General features: G+C 41.7%; 1 protein-coding gene across 1 annotated transcript; it reads right to left on the bottom strand.

The window, feature by feature from the left end:
• Window positions 1–3,108: 3,108 nt before the first annotated feature.
• On the bottom strand, window positions 3,109–9,440 carry LOC120739334 (E3 ubiquitin-protein ligase TRIM39-like). Its single transcript, XM_040041086.1, has 7 exons — window positions 8,851–9,440; window positions 7,959–8,542; window positions 7,754–7,849; window positions 7,412–7,645; window positions 7,071–7,218; window positions 5,540–5,566; window positions 3,109–5,434 (listed from the first exon to the last, which is right to left on the bottom strand). The coding sequence occupies exons 2-7, from the start codon at window positions 8,535–8,537 to the stop codon at window positions 4,887–4,889; spliced, it is 1,632 nt and encodes a 543-aa protein (XP_039897020.1). The 5' UTR covers window positions 8,538–8,542; window positions 8,851–9,440; the 3' UTR covers window positions 3,109–4,886.
• Between the last annotated feature and the right edge of the window lie 5,887 nt (window positions 9,441–15,327).

Below are 15,327 nucleotides of genomic sequence, written 5' to 3'. Positions count from 1 at the left end.
AAATGATGTTGTGGCTCCAATGCTCTGTCTGTGCACACATAGCACAAATGCACGCCTGGTCACTCCTGCAGAACTTCTCCAACTTCTTCCCATGCAGTTTACACACAGAATCCTCGAGGTTTTTTACCACACTGACCAGTAGATGGCGCCTAAGCTCTTCAGTCTGGTAATGTGCTTCCAGATGAGTGGTGCAGTAGGAAGCCATGCACATCAGGCAGGATTTGACTGCAGGACGTTTTGCTGAGCAGGAGTCACAGGGAACCTCTCCAGCTTTTAAAGGTTGAGGTGCTTTCACAGTATGTAGTGTCTGGTTTGTTTTGAGCTGTGGCCTGGTAGGAAACAAAGTCTTGCAAAGGGGGCACTGGCAGGCCTCGTTGATTTTCCAGTATTCTCCAATGCATCCCAAGCAGAAGACGTGTCCACAGGGGAGGGACACAGGGCTTGTGAACTCATCCAGACAGATGCAGCAATTAGGAGGGTCTGACATCGCGTCTTTATATGCCTGTGCAAATACAAGCAACCTGCGGCCTGTTTCAGTTTGCTTTTTGCACAGGTGATGATTTGTTTTGAAGCAGTACGTCTGACAAGAAAAGAGAGGTTTTATTAGCGCACATTCAACATCGTTCTTCACAAAGCTTGACATATCAGAAGGAAACTACACAATTACACACTGCACAGAAAACAGCTTCTGGTTTAAAGCTGTCCAGAGCTACTGTCATTACGAAGACTGTCCACTTTTTGTGCAAAATACCATGATACATATACCTGTTTGTGACTGACTTTGGCCCTGCAACCCTGATAACAATAACTGAAGGAGAATGGATGGATGGACATAACCATACTGATTGCTTGAGCCATCGATGCCCATCAATGGACTGGTGTATCACTGACTATATGGAAATGCACAGTTCACCAGGCTTCAGTCTTTATTGCTTTGGTTATTCATTAGAATTAATTTAATAGCTAAATATGGCAACAGATGCCAAACAAACACTTTTTCTCCTCATGTTTCGTATCACTTGGCAGGATCAAACAGTAGCTGGCATTTGAATAACACTTACTCCATCTTTGTATAAACTGCTTTGTGTTTCCTTACTGGGAGGATTAATGTTAAGATCACATGAATAGAAGAATGTTTTTACAGGCTTCTCTACTTAAGTACAATACAGAAAACTGGTTGGCTTTAGCAAACATCCATTCTCTTCAACTTATCCATACCTTTGTCTGGAGCCTATCCCAGCTACCAGAGGGTGAGAGGCAGGGTACACCCTGGACAGTTGCCAATCTGATGCTGAGCTTACACACAGAAACAGGTAACCATAAACACTTATAGGCCATTTAGAATCACCAGTTAACCTAACCCCACTAACCGCATGGTTTTGAACCCACAGACACATTGCAGTCTAACTCTGGACCTTCTTGCTGTGAGGCAACAGAGATCATCACTGCTCCACAGGTGCTGCCCAACTTTAGTAAACACATTAATAAAAAGTAACATGTAGTGCAGTGCAAATATCTTAAGCCATTCCTAATTTCTTTGGATGCAGCAGTTTGCTGAAACGTGTGCAAGCATTCATGTAAGGCAAAAAAGATTTTTTTGTTTTTTTTGTTTTGCCTCTTCCGTTTGGTTCTTTACCCATCAGACATACTGTCAGAAGGCCAAGAAAGATGCCCAAGAAAAAAAGGGAAAACAAGGTGAAAAAGAGAGCAATATAATAAACGCAACACCATCGCATTAATCTAGCTAAGTGTAAATAACACTAGATATTAAGTATTAAATGTTATTGTGTAGCACGCAAGATCGACAGCGCACAATGTGCTTTGAGGTAGAAGCCAAGAAAGGGGTAGTTTGTGTCTGTGAACAGTGAACACCCATGTGTACACCTGTGTGGATGAGCATTATTGTATTCAAAAGGTTTATTCATGTAACGATCTGCTAGGGGGTGGAGCCATAGCCCCATCCCACAGGGCATTAACCAGGCATGGAGGAGATCCAGGCCCCAAACATCCAGAGGCCCCCAGAGTGCGAGAGTCTAAGAAGGACCATCAGAGGGGCAACCGTGACACCCTGCTGGGAAGAGCTGAGGAGAGCCCCAGACGAGGGGTCACCTAGCAACCACGGAGCAGAGGCCAGAGGTTTGGGTGGATCAAAATGGTACTTTTCTTCATCCATGATTCCATCAATGTTCACAAGATCTCCAACACCACTGGCTAAAATGCAGCACTAAACCATGACAGAGCCACCACCTTGTTTTACAGATGTCTTCAGACTCTCGCTGTTGTACCTCTCTCTCGGCCTTCTCCCTGAAAACTGACAATGATTTGAACCGAAAGTTTTGGATTCATCGCTCCATCAGTCCTGATTTTCTGTTGCCAAATCTCACTTAATTTGGTATACCTCAGCCTTCTTCACAGCTGCCCTTCCAATGAGATCATTTCTGTTGAGGCTTCAGTGAACAAGAGATGTATCAACTAAAGGGCCAGATGCTTCTCTCAGGTCCTGTGTCAGGTATTTTCTGGATTTCTTTTCCTATTTCTAAAGGAGTTCTAGATACTGTTCATCTGCTGGAGATAGCTTTTTTGCACACCATGCCAAAATATGCCAAGTTTTGACCGTTGTAAAATTAGATTTTTGCACCAATAATGTGATTACCATATTGCTTTATCTTTGGCATTTTTAAGAGATTTGTTTAGTGACAGGGCGACAGTAACAAAGTGCCCAAAGATACGATTTAAAATGAGATCTTTACAAAGATGTTATGTGTAGACACAAGACTGGTTCATTCCTTGAGTTACGTTTCTGATTGAATAAATGATAGGTCTGTTAAGTGGCTTGACAAAACGACTACTTCCTGTAAAAATAGTCAGGTATGAAGACTGGACTGAACATGAGTGAAAAGCAGCCAGTGTCCAAATAAAAACCTAAAAGATCTTTAGACAACTATTGCTCAAAATCACTCTGAAGTAAGGCTGGCTCTTTGGAAGTAATATATTTAAAAAAGGTTTGTTGGCACAAAACATTTGCACAGTATTAAATAAACGACTTCAGTTTGGAGGTCAGTCAAATATCCCACAAAAATCGATCTGAAATGTTATAATGAAACACTGTTCATGAAACAAAGTCTGATAACTTTAATATAAAGACAAAAACAAACATTACCATTACCAGCATTTTGTCACTGATACAACAAACAGCAATGTGGAAAAGAAAAACCAAATATGTATATAAGGCAGTTCAAGAGAGCAGTAAGAATATTACTCACATGTAACCATATGAGGTAATGAATGAGTTTATAGGGTCAAGAGCAAAGGTATGTCCAGTCAATCAAACTGTTGATCAGACTTGTGTGCAACGCCATATTTGTTCTGAAGTGGCATGCCACCGTAACAGTTTGTTCAAAAATTCATGCAAAACTGGATTTTCCTGCTTTCATACGAGCATATCTGCACTAGAGGGGGAAAAGGTTCCTGCTCATTCATACTGAGAGTGAAAGAATTCTGAGTGTACGTCACAAAACATCTGTACTACATCAGAGCCATGCAGGAATCTTGAAGTTTTGCGTATCCTCCAGCCACTCAGCACTGAGTATTCTCTATGAACCTAACAGCATTAATGGCTACATATGTAACAATGACACAGCCATCAAACTAAACTTATTTTAGATTGTGGCTTTTCACTCCTGAGCCTGAGAGTAATACGCATAACATGAAAATGACTCATTCACCGCTCACACGAACTATGAACAATGTAAACAAGTTCAACTCAGCTGTGTACCTCCACAGAAATCTCATGTAATGGTCAAAAGCTATCTTAAAAATACCAGAAAGAAAAGAAATAATTCATAAAACATACTTACAATTATTTTCTAACTGCCAGCTTGTGTATCCTCAGGCTCTAACAGCAATGAGCTACACTCTGCTCACTTGGTTCTCCTGACATAGATATAGACACACCCACCACTGCTAGGAAAGGGGCTGGCCGTTCTGGACAGCATACACCCATAAACTCGGGCCCTGTTAATAAAGCTCAAACCCTGGCGAAAAAAGCCCCAAATAATTAAACATATCAGAGTTAAATAAACGTGTTTCTTTCCTGCCTGAGTTACTTAATAATTTGTAAGGTACTGCAAATGATAATATCTTTATATTTTAAGTTGTTTGCCTTCATTTTAAATGGGTTATAGCTATTTATCACTGTTTTCTCCTTACTTATATAAGATTATGCCAAAGTTGCTTGGTATGTTAAAGACTGAGACTGGTTAGAATTTGTTATTACATCTATACATTGAAGAAAACTGCAGAAAAAGAACATTTAAAGTAAATATCTAAAAAAAGAAAAGACAAGACCTTTCTCTATTAAACAAACCTCCTAGCCATTCCCATGAGTTTACGAGGTTAACTTAATGCACCATAAAGTCCCTGTTTTTACAGAAGAAGCTGTGGTGACTACCATACATGGTGCTGTACTCCGGAGATCCTACGTCAAAGATTTTGACCCCACTCGAGTAAAGCTAAATAAACAGGATGCGTAATAACAAAAAATAGATTCAAGTCTTTCAAGTTTCCTTAAATGAAAACTCTGAAACAGACAGAGGATGGAACTAACACTACATAATACTGATTAGTTTGTTATATACTGTGCACGCACTCTACAAGCGCATATTTAAAACATCATTTGCATGGTTCATAGCCTGGAATTCTGAACAAATTGTGCGTGGTATTTTTATCTGTGTCATAGTTTATCACAATGTAAAAGAAGGCAACAGGAACAACAGTCGGTGTTAATTATTAACCTTAAATTGGTCATTTCCGAATACGTTTTATTGATGTTCAGATTGCGCAGCACTCTGAGTTCTAAACTTTGATCTTATTATTCATTTATCATTTTAATTGCCGAAGGGAGTGAAATAAAGACAATCCTTAATAAGCAAAGCCTCAGATTTCTTTGCCCTACTGTGTAGATAAAAGTATGGAAATAGTTTCTCTGTGAAAGACTCTCCTGTGAAAGAGTAAATATGCAAGTTCTCATTCACATCAAAAAATGAGACTCTGCCTTCTTCATAGTCCAGGTACACTCCTATTAACCTTGGCCTAGGGAAAAGGTAGAGAACTGTGGAGGATGTGGAGTGAACTTTATATTCCAAAAACCTTTTTCCTATGGCAAAGAATCCATTTTCTCTTTTCAAAAAAACCCTTCCTGATCTGTTTACAGTTTCCTTGGCAACACCCACATCCCAGTTGTTTCTCAGGCCCACTTGGACTTCCCAGTAGTGTCGGCCAGAGGTGAAGCCCTTCGTCCCAAACACCATGGGACAGTCAAATCTCCCAAAGTCATCAGACGAGGGGCTTGCTGCTCTGAAGTACTTCAGACGTTTCCCAGATTCAGTCACCACAAGGCCCTCGCCGGCAGTGGAAGGGTTAAAGGCGACTGATTCTTAAAGGAAAAAAGACATATGGTCAGTTACATATATATATATTAATAGTTATGTTGAGCTTTTACATCTTGGAAAGTAAACTAAATATAAATCTATGAACTCACCTTTATATTGCCTCATCCTGGTCAGTTCTGAGAGGAAAAAACATCACAGTGAGGCAAACCTTAAGTGTAAAACACGTGTGGTGTTTCAAATCACATACTTGTACTGTGAGATTTGCATCAACAAATTAAAAGAAAACTCTTCTTCAATGGCAGCCAAGAATATGAATATACAGACAATTCTATGGGTGGTGTAACTTGTGACAAATCAATCACATGCTAGTGTGAACGCAGGAGAACAACTACAACTACGTGCAGTAGCATGAGCAGATATCGCCGTGTTAGTGTTGTTCCTGGATTAAAACTACAGAGTTTTGCATTGTAGAAACACCATCACACTAAACACCAGACTCTAACCCTAACCTTACTGTGATATCCCAGCAATGTGATTGGTCACTTGGAGCATTGAACCTGGACCAACATTAGTTTTAATGATCCAAGAACAAAACCAACACAGGGATAGCAGATGCACCACAGGTAATAATGGGATTAAATGAGATAAACTCTTCTTTGTTTATCCCACAGTTAGCGAATAGCTGTTTCATTTGCCCAAACATAAAGATGTGGAGTACTCATAACTATGTAAATGTAATCTGGCAATTTCATCACATTTGCTGAGTTGAGCGTTTTGACCATTACCATCTTGCTGTTTTGAAAGAGGTTGTCACAGTTGAAGGTTGGATCTAACTGAGAAGGCAACGGACAGTGAATGCTTAAAGAGTAACTCCCTGTCAGTCAAAAAGGTCACCTCTTTAAAATTTATGTATTTAATAAAGTGTAAATGTAGAGACTATAAAAGTCTTTAGGAAAAGCTTTACAAAGGTCATTCATCTTGTACGAGGTCATGTTTCCATAAATGTCAAGTGAACTTTTTGTAACCAGACAGATTCGCCCTCTGCTGGCCATTTAAAAAAAAAAAAAAGGAACTTCTGCTTTGGCTGTTTAGTTTCATGTCATTTCTTCTAAATAATCCCATGCATCCATTCATTTCCTTCCATTTATCCAGTTCAGGCTCACTAGAGTCAATCTCAGCTGTAATGGGGCTGGAGCACGACCTATACAATTGTTCATTCACACCTACAGCCAATTACCAGTTAACCCTAATGTTGTGGGAGGAAGCTGGACTACACAGAGAAAACCGGCACAGGCACAGTGAGAATATGCAGGCGTCACACAGAAAGACACCAGCCAGTGGATTAGAAGACAAGACCTTCTTTAAATTATTTATCCCTCTTATGAAGAGTTTTCACTCAGCTGGCGGAAGCTATATTTTCCATGCAGATGGCACTGCCCAAGAGCAGCATATTTTTCCAGGCACTGACGTTAAATGTGCTGTGGTGTCGTTTCGTGTTTGCACACACTGAATTGTCGGCTTCACAGCAGAAGAACTGACTTTTGTATGTGCACAGCAGCCTCCGCGACAATCAGTCAAATGCCGTGATCATCATTTTAATATGCTACGTTAACGTGTACAAACAGAAGTATCCAAACTAGAGAAATCTTCACACATAAAACAAACGTTGCATATATTTACCTGCTTTTATGAGAGTTTTCAGTTCAGTTTTGAAAGTGTGCACAAGATGAGCCATGGCTCTCCTCGCCGTCTGCACACACAAGTCTGAGTAAACCTTGATCTTGGACCAATCCTTGGAGGCTGAAATATTGCTCACAGCCTTCAAAGTCTGAAATGATTCATAAGGACATGATAGTGAGTAGCAGCTATTTTCAGTTGGATCTTTTTTTGGATTGGGGCAGGGGTGAGTGAGGAAAAGATACAAAGTGATGGATAAAAGATGGAGAAATTTGTTGCACCTGGCTTTAAAAGAGATACATTTTATTATAAGATGCTTATAGGTCACAGTCTGTACAACTTACCTGTAAGAGCCACAGGTGGTCCTCATTTTGTGAAAGCTCGTCCAGCTCTGAGTGTTTTCTCTGCAGTTCTGCGATTTCGTCGTGCAACTCCTGAATTACCGCTTCGTCTTTCTCTTGTGACTTTCTGAGCTTGATTTGAATGTTTGATTGCAGTTTAGCCTGCATCTCTTCTACTTGGTTTATCAGATTACTGAATAGTGTATTGCTCTCCTCAATCTCTTGGTCTGCTTTTACCTGCAGGAGAAAGAAAAGGGCTCCATTGGTAAACATGTAGGTGTGCACTGAAAACCCTAAACCTTAATGTGACAAATTTTGCATTTGGAAATATGCCTCAATACTCACGTTCCGCAGTTCGGAGCCCTCACTAAATTCCTTTATCTTTTCCATCCTCTCCTCAATCATCAGTTTGATCTTTGCTTTTTGAGACTCAATTTTTTCCTGAAATGTACAATTTTAAGCCATTCATTTGGGTGAAGCAGTCATTTTCAAGGATCTGCATTCTCATTTTAACAAAAATGTAACAAAATAAAATTCAGCATCGTCTTACTCTCTGCTGAGCCCCTTCTTCTTCAACAGGTACTGTCTCATGGTCTTTGTGGTCTGTCTCACTGCACAGCACACAGATGCACACCTGATCATCTCTGCAGAAAAACTCCATTATCCTCTCGTGCTTCCTGCACATCCTCTCCTCCAGATTCTCCACTGGCTCGATCAGCTTGTGTCTCATTAAAGAGGGAACTCTCTGGTGAGGCTCCAGATGGGCTTCGCAGTACGACGTCTGACACACCAGGCAAGACTTCAAGGCTTTGAACTTTAAATCAGTGCAGACGTCGCACGCCACTTTCCCCGGTGCATCCATGTCTTCAAGCGTCTCCACCTTCCTCTTTTTGATTTGGCCTGAAATCTCTGCGATGACAGTGTTTGTGGAGAACTCGGGCCTCACATAGAATCTTTTACTGCACGTTGGACAGTGACATAACTCACTTCTGTCCCAGTGCTGAGTGAGGCAGGTCCTGCAAAAGTTGTGACCGCAAGGTGTAGTGACCGGGTCACTGAAGACGTTCAGGCAGATCGTACAGACGAAATGATCCTCTGGCAACGAAGCGAGGAAACCAAAAGCTGACATGATCTCTGTAGATGAAAATATCATTGATATGCTTTACATTTCTGTTCTTTCAGGCTTTTTATAACATATGAAATATAATGTAACACGTTTCTGAATAAAGGGAAAAAATAGCTAAATAGATAGATAGAAATAGATTTGGCACTAAGTGTGTGTTTTGGCTGTTTCCAGTGAGAGCCCTGACACACCCAATGAGTCATAATCATATCAATCTCTTTCCTTGTTTTAATTTTGGATCACATACTTACAGTTATGCATTTACAGTAGAAGCAAAAACAAAAGAAAAACAGCTCAATTTCATTTTAACTTGACTCACCTTATTTCTAGTAACTCGGTAATTCCAACAGACTAAACTCCACGTTTGCATGCAGATATAAAACCTGCTGCAAACAATTCACCACTCGTCTCTCACACGGGAAGTAATATGAGTGAACCTTGAAGAACCGGGGAAGCTCCAGTCACTTCAGTGGGCGTGGTCAAACTACATCATTTGGCTGAAACGAAACTTAATGCTGTAGCAGGAAAATAGCATCATGTGGGCATATCTGAAAAAAACCAAACATTTATTGGTGTAAACATTTCTCCCAAAGCATGTTCGCAAGATCAGTCACTGTAAATAGCAGCATGCAATCATGAATTCAGATTAAAACAAACCACAATCTCTTCTTCTTTTTTTTAACATGATGCATTTAAAATGAATGTCTCATTTGTGTTATACATTTTATATTTTGCCAAAACCCATATGAGAAGATCAATACTACTCTGGTGGACTGACTGTGGTGGATTGGAATCCATCTGGCTGCTATTTTTGCAGATTAAACCTAAATATTGTTTTAGGTCAATTCAAATTTTTAAAAGTATTCATCTTCAACTTTATTGAATTTTTTCTCTTTTTTGGCAAACAAATCATACTTCATATCAAAGAGTTGGAGGTAGTGTGCAATCATAACTTCATAATAATGCAAAAAGTACAATTACAGTTATTTATCATATCATATGTATTTTCATTACATTACCAGCTGCCGGAATATTACCGTTGTTTTAGGATGTTTTTTTTAACAGTGTACTTTCAGGATCTACAGTTTTGTGTGACAGCTGAGAGCATCACCACAGCCTGGCAGCACCTGGAAATTGGAGTAACGGCAAGCTGCACGATTTCCCCTCTGGCATTTATCATGGCAATGGAGTTGGTCATGTGGGCATCCCGGTGGGTAGTGGGAGGTGAGAGACTCAGGAGTGGCCGTCTTCCTCCCATTAGGGTCTACATGGATGACATGACCATAATTACAACAACTAAACCATGTACCAGCCGATTGCTACAGAAGCTCCAGGAAAACATAGAATGGGCAAGGATGGAGTTTAAGCCGAGTAAATCTCGCAGCATCTCCATCATAAAAGGAAAACCGACAGCCGAGCAATTCTATATCAGTGAAGAACCAATTCCAACAGTCTTAGAGAAGCCCATAAAGAGCCTGTGACGGTAATATAATGCAGACCTCAACGATACGTGGCAACTAGAACAACTAAGGGAGAACCTGGCTGATGACCTCAAGTGGATTAACAACACTGCACTCCCAGAGAAACTTAAGCTCTGGTGCTTCCAGTTTGGGTTATTACCCAGACTACTGTGGCCGTTGACAATCTACGAGGTCTCACTCAATCATGCCAATTGACTAGAAAGGCTAGTGAGCTCCTACGTTAAGAAGTGGCTCTGACTTCCCAAGTGCCTCAGCAGCGTTGGACTCTACAGCGACGGGATACTGTCATTGCCTATCCCTAGCCTGGTTGAGGATGTGCAAAAGTGAGGCTGCCTTTCCTCATAACAGCCATCCTTCAAGAGTCTCTCCATCTAAAGCAATGCATTATCAGGGACTGTAACATCTAGTCCTTTAACTGAATTACACCCCTAATCTTGATTTAATGATAATGATCTTAATTTAATTTAACTACTTATTTTTCTGCTCTATACTTTTTTTTTTTTTTGGCCTGTCCCGTTTGGCTCTTTTGCCATCAGAATTATTGTCTAAAGGTGAAGAAAGATGCCCAATGGATTTACTTTACCAAATACACCATCCCAGCCTTGCTGTAATGGTCTATTTCATTCATCTTTTATTGTTTATTTTATTTTATTTTCACTTGCTAATTATGGGACAGATTTGACTGGGAAAAAGAAAGGGGAGAAAAAAAGAGGGAAAGAAAAACAGTGGGGAAGATGGACGGGGATAAAGGGCAAAAAACAAAAAAAACCATAATAAGCAGACAAAAAATACATATATCACCTGGATCACCTGTTGAGAAAGAAAAAAGAAAACAAGCAGAAGAAAAAAAGAGCAACATAATAAACAACATCATGATGATATATGGGAATATAACAGTAAATACTAAATATTAAACATTATTGTGCAGCACGTAAGATCGACAGCGCACAGTGTGCTTTGAGGTAGGAGCCAAAAAGGGTGTAGTTTGTGTGTGTGAGCACCCGTGTGTACACCTGTGAGCATGAGCGCGCTTGTACTTAAAAGGTTCCTTCATGTAATGATCTGCTAGAGGGTGTGGGGGGGCCACAGCCCCGTCCTCCAGGGCATGAAGCAGGTATGGAGGAGATCAAAACTCCAGACATCCAGAGGCCCCCAGAACACAAGAGACCAAGGAAGACCAACAGAGGGGCAGCCGCGCCACTGTCCCAGAAAGAGCTGAGGAGAGTCCCAGATGAGGGCTCACTCAGCAGCCGTGGAGCAGAAGCCAGGGGGGGTTGCAGTGACGTGCCCGTGAGCTCCGCCGGCAGCCAGCCGTGCCTGAGTGACCAAGCCCCAGGCCGAGAGGCCGAGGGCACCCCACCCCCAAAGTCGCCCGAGCGAGCCCCAGGCTCCAGGCCCCGACAAGCAGCCACCAGGAGTGAGCCGGTGGGTACCTGGACCCCCATCTCCGGACACAAAGAACCACCAACGCACCGATGTCTGAGGGCGTCTGCCACTGGCAGGGGAAGTGGTGGGGGGAGATAGGCCTCCATACCTTGGAGGGCCTGAGATGTCCCCAGAGAGGTGGCGTCTGATACCCAACCTGACATATAGACACAGACAAACAGGCACACACAGATACAAACATCCATTCCCACCCTCATGCTCTCATATGCACTTACTCCACACTCAACCAATGTGGAGACAGACATAAAGAGACGCTGTACACACGATCACACTCCCCAAGCGTACTCTACGAACCGGGTCTAGGTACCCTTGCCCCTGGAGGGGGGAACTGCACCCAGACCCAGGTAGTGTTACCCTTTTCCCTGAGAAGCAGACCGCCCCGACTCCACAGCAGCAGGGAGGCCCCACATTCCAGACCCCAATCGGACGGCCAACTCCTCCTCCTAGCCCCCCGCTCCAACAGGCCGCAGAGAACGGGGGTGTGTGAAAACGCCAAACCTCCCTCCGCCCGCTCATATGTAGTGTTGATGCATGTGTGTTCTAAGGTGCATTTAAAACCCAGGAGGGCATGGAGCTACCTGCCAGAGAGCAGCAGGTAAGCGCATAGTCCCTCCTGCTAGCCCTCAATATCTACGTGTATTTAAAATTGAGAGGTGGGCAACGACGCCAGGGGTGAGGTGTACACCCTGATGGTCTTTTGGATACCGTGTAGCGTGCCCACCCCAAGATCCTATATGTATGTGTAATGAGAGTGTAGGGCTGTGTGATACACAGCAAATCCAGCATGTCCAAATTAACACTGTCGGATTTGATTTCAACACTATTAAAGTGTCTATATGGGTCCACACCAGAGAGTGTTAATTTAACTCTTTTTGGAGAGTTGGTACGTTAACTCTGATTTAGAGTTAAACACCAAATCTGTCTGGAGTTGATAATTTAACACTTGGTGTTACGAGTTTATATATTAACTCTCAAAGAGTATTTTAGTTTAACTACGTAAGAGTTATCTTCTAATTCATTCTAAAAAGCGAGAATTTTACTGTTCTGAACTTCTAGAAATTTCTTTTGGAAATAAACATTTACTAAAAAGATGCAATGGTTTTTGAAAAACATTTATTCTGAACTGTGCACCACAATTTCAAAACATTTTCTGAAAGATGTAACAGTATACATGTTCTCACTTTCATTAGAATTGTGTTTATCAAAAGGTCTGACATAGGTGAGCTGGTAAATGCAAATAACAGCATTCTCATCACTTATTTCTTCAATACAATATGCATGTCCTTCATTCATCCCTTTGTGGAACTTCAACGCACTTCTGTTCTCCCCCATATTCCATCTTCACAAGCATATCCTGTGCGGAGATTGGAAAAAAATTAGTTGACACTAATTAATGGCACAAATAATCCAGTAAACAATTGCAGCACAGTAAAAAAAAAAAAAGGAATCCTCTTTGAGCCATTACTTGTGTAAAGTATTTTCCCAAAAGACAAAGACACAGGCAACAGGTAATACTGAACTAAATGTAAAACCTGAACCTTTTTAATTTTTATCTAAACTGTGTGCACAAAACTCTGGAGGGATCTATGCTAACGTAGAATCCAGTCAGGACGCCTGCTACTGCTGTTTGCTCATTTTTTTTTAACGGAGATCGTTTTCAGGCTTCAAGTAGCACCATTATAGGTGTATTTGACCAAAAGTTTGACTGAAAATTCACATGCAAGCTTTTTTTCAAGGCTGTGGTATTTGCCCGCAAACAATACCTTTCAGCTAGCTAAAACAGGATATTATGCTATCAGCGAGCAACATGGCTAATGCCTTTCACCCAGCTTTGTCTCAACTCCAAAGAGCCACAGAAGTAAAAGCTAATAATAATAATTGAAACAATCTTTGAAAAAATGACTTACCAAGCATGGCAAACAACTCAAATATGTAGAGCAAAATGTTCTGAAACGGCTTCACTTCAGCTTCGATTGGAGCCTATGGTGCTGGGGGCGGAGTCTGTGAATTTACTCTATTGGTGTCATAGCCCCTGTAGGAGTTCAGAGTTAAGAGGTCAAGAGTTAATGTTTCCATTGTAACACCTCCAGATTTGACATAGAAACACTCATTTTTAACACTCGATTTTAACTACTATCATTTTACACCTCAGAGTTACATTAAAAGAATGTGACTCTACTTAGAGTAAAATTAACTCTACTTTTGCAAGAAGACTATTAACACCAAAACATTTAACACTTTTGAATTTGCTGTGTATGACCAACATTTCTATCTATCGTCCCGATAACGATATAAATCACAAAAATGTAACATTTTCTGTAAATTCTGTGAATCTCGGGCAGCTCAACTTGCGGGAAGTGTTTCCAGCTGCGCGTCATGTAGCTGGAGTCGAGTGTTTTAGCCGATGCATGAAACGATACATTTTTAGACATAAGTTGTAACAGCCGCCGTTTTCTTTGTGAGTATTTATTACACAGGGTGCTGCGGGGAAAAGCCTGTTCTAACGTTTGAGTCTAAGGTTTATTTTAGCGGGGGAGCTACTGAGGTCAGCTCCCCCGCTGACCCCAGTAGGCACCCCCATACTCCGCAACCCGCCAGGGAAAGGGGGCCCAGGCCCATCCGGACTGGGGCCCAGTTCAGCAGCGCCACCTGTCCACACAGAGCCCGGGACAGCCCACCCAACCCCACCACAGAGAAAACTGCACCCACCCCGTCATCCACTCATCTTCCAGACTACACAAGACAATAGACGCCCAGGCTGAGATCTTCTTCCACCTCTCCTTTATCTCCCCCTCCTGCAGAGTGAGTTCCTGAAGAGAGGAGACCTCCTGCAAGATGTAACAGCCTCCCCCACCAGTTGAAGAGCCCCCTAGGTGGCTCGATGAGCTGGCGGCACCCTGCGCCAGGGCTGTGCCCCCATACACCCACCCGCCCACAACCCCGGCAACACACCAACCGGGACCCAGGCCCAGCCAGGGCCCCAGCCCAGAGACGGAGCACCCCCAGAACCTCACGCCCGTCCCGGCTTTCTGCTCTATGCTTATCTGAGGGCAAATATATGCAGTTCATGAAATTGTTACCATCAACAATTTTATTCAAATATTTTTGTGAGTCAAAGTGCCCAAAGATACTATTTAAAATGAGATCTTCGCTAAGATGTTAGGTGTAGAGACAAGACTAGTTCCTTCCTTAAGTTACGTTTCTGGTTGAATTATTGTTAAGTGGCTTGACAAGAGAAAAAAAACAAAACAAAAAAACACATACCAACACAACACACTCCTGTGAAACTAGTCAGGTATAAAGACTGGACTGAACACAAGTGAAAAGCAGCCAGTGTCCAAATAAACCCGTAAAAGCTCTTTTGACAACTAATGGTCAAAATTACTCTGAAGTAAGGTTGGCTCTTTGGAAGAAATTTTTTTGTTGGCTCAAAACATTTGCAGTGTTAAATAAACTTCCATTTGGAAAATCACACAAAAATTGAGCTGAATGTTTATAATGAAACACTGTTCATGAAACAAAGTCTGATAACTTTAATGTAGAGACAAGAAAAAACAAAAACGCCAAAACCCAACACCACCAAACATTACCATCACCAGCATTTTGTCACCGACACAACAAACAGCAATGTGGAAACGAAAAACCAAAATATGTATATATGGCAGTTCAAGACAGCAGTGAATAGCGTATTTACACTCACATGTAAATATATGTGGCAGTCAATGAGTTTATAGGATCAAGAGCAAATATATGTCCAGTCAAACTGTTGATCAGACAGCAACCCTAACCCTTCCCCAATCAAAACCAGGTTTGTTCTGATGTAGTATACCACCGTAACACTTTGTTCAAAAATTAATTATACATGTTAC

The sequence above is a fragment of the Simochromis diagramma genome, unplaced genomic scaffold (genome assembly GCF_900408965.1).
Source record: "Simochromis diagramma unplaced genomic scaffold, fSimDia1.1 OVJJ01000370.1, whole genome shotgun sequence".
NCBI classification, from domain to species: Eukaryota; Metazoa; Chordata; class Actinopteri; order Cichliformes; family Cichlidae; genus Simochromis; species Simochromis diagramma.
The sequence above is the reverse complement of the archived record's forward strand: the minus strand, read 5'-3'. Positions and strand labels throughout refer to the sequence as shown.

Excerpts from the sequence above, each read along its gene's own strand:
- LOC120739334 (XM_040041086.1), bottom strand. The coding sequence starts at position 8,537 with ATGTCAGCTTTTGGTTTCCTCGCTTCGTTGCCAGAGGATCATTTCGTC. Across the intron at positions 7,646-7,753 it reads AGGGCTCCGAACTGCGGAAC|GTAAAAGCAGACCAAGAGAT; the intron begins GTGAGTATTGAG and ends TTTCTCCTGCAG. Across the intron at positions 7,219-7,411 it reads ACCACCTGTGGCTCTTACAG|ACTTTGAAGGCTGTGAGCAA; the intron begins GTAAGTTGTACA and ends GAATCATTTCAG.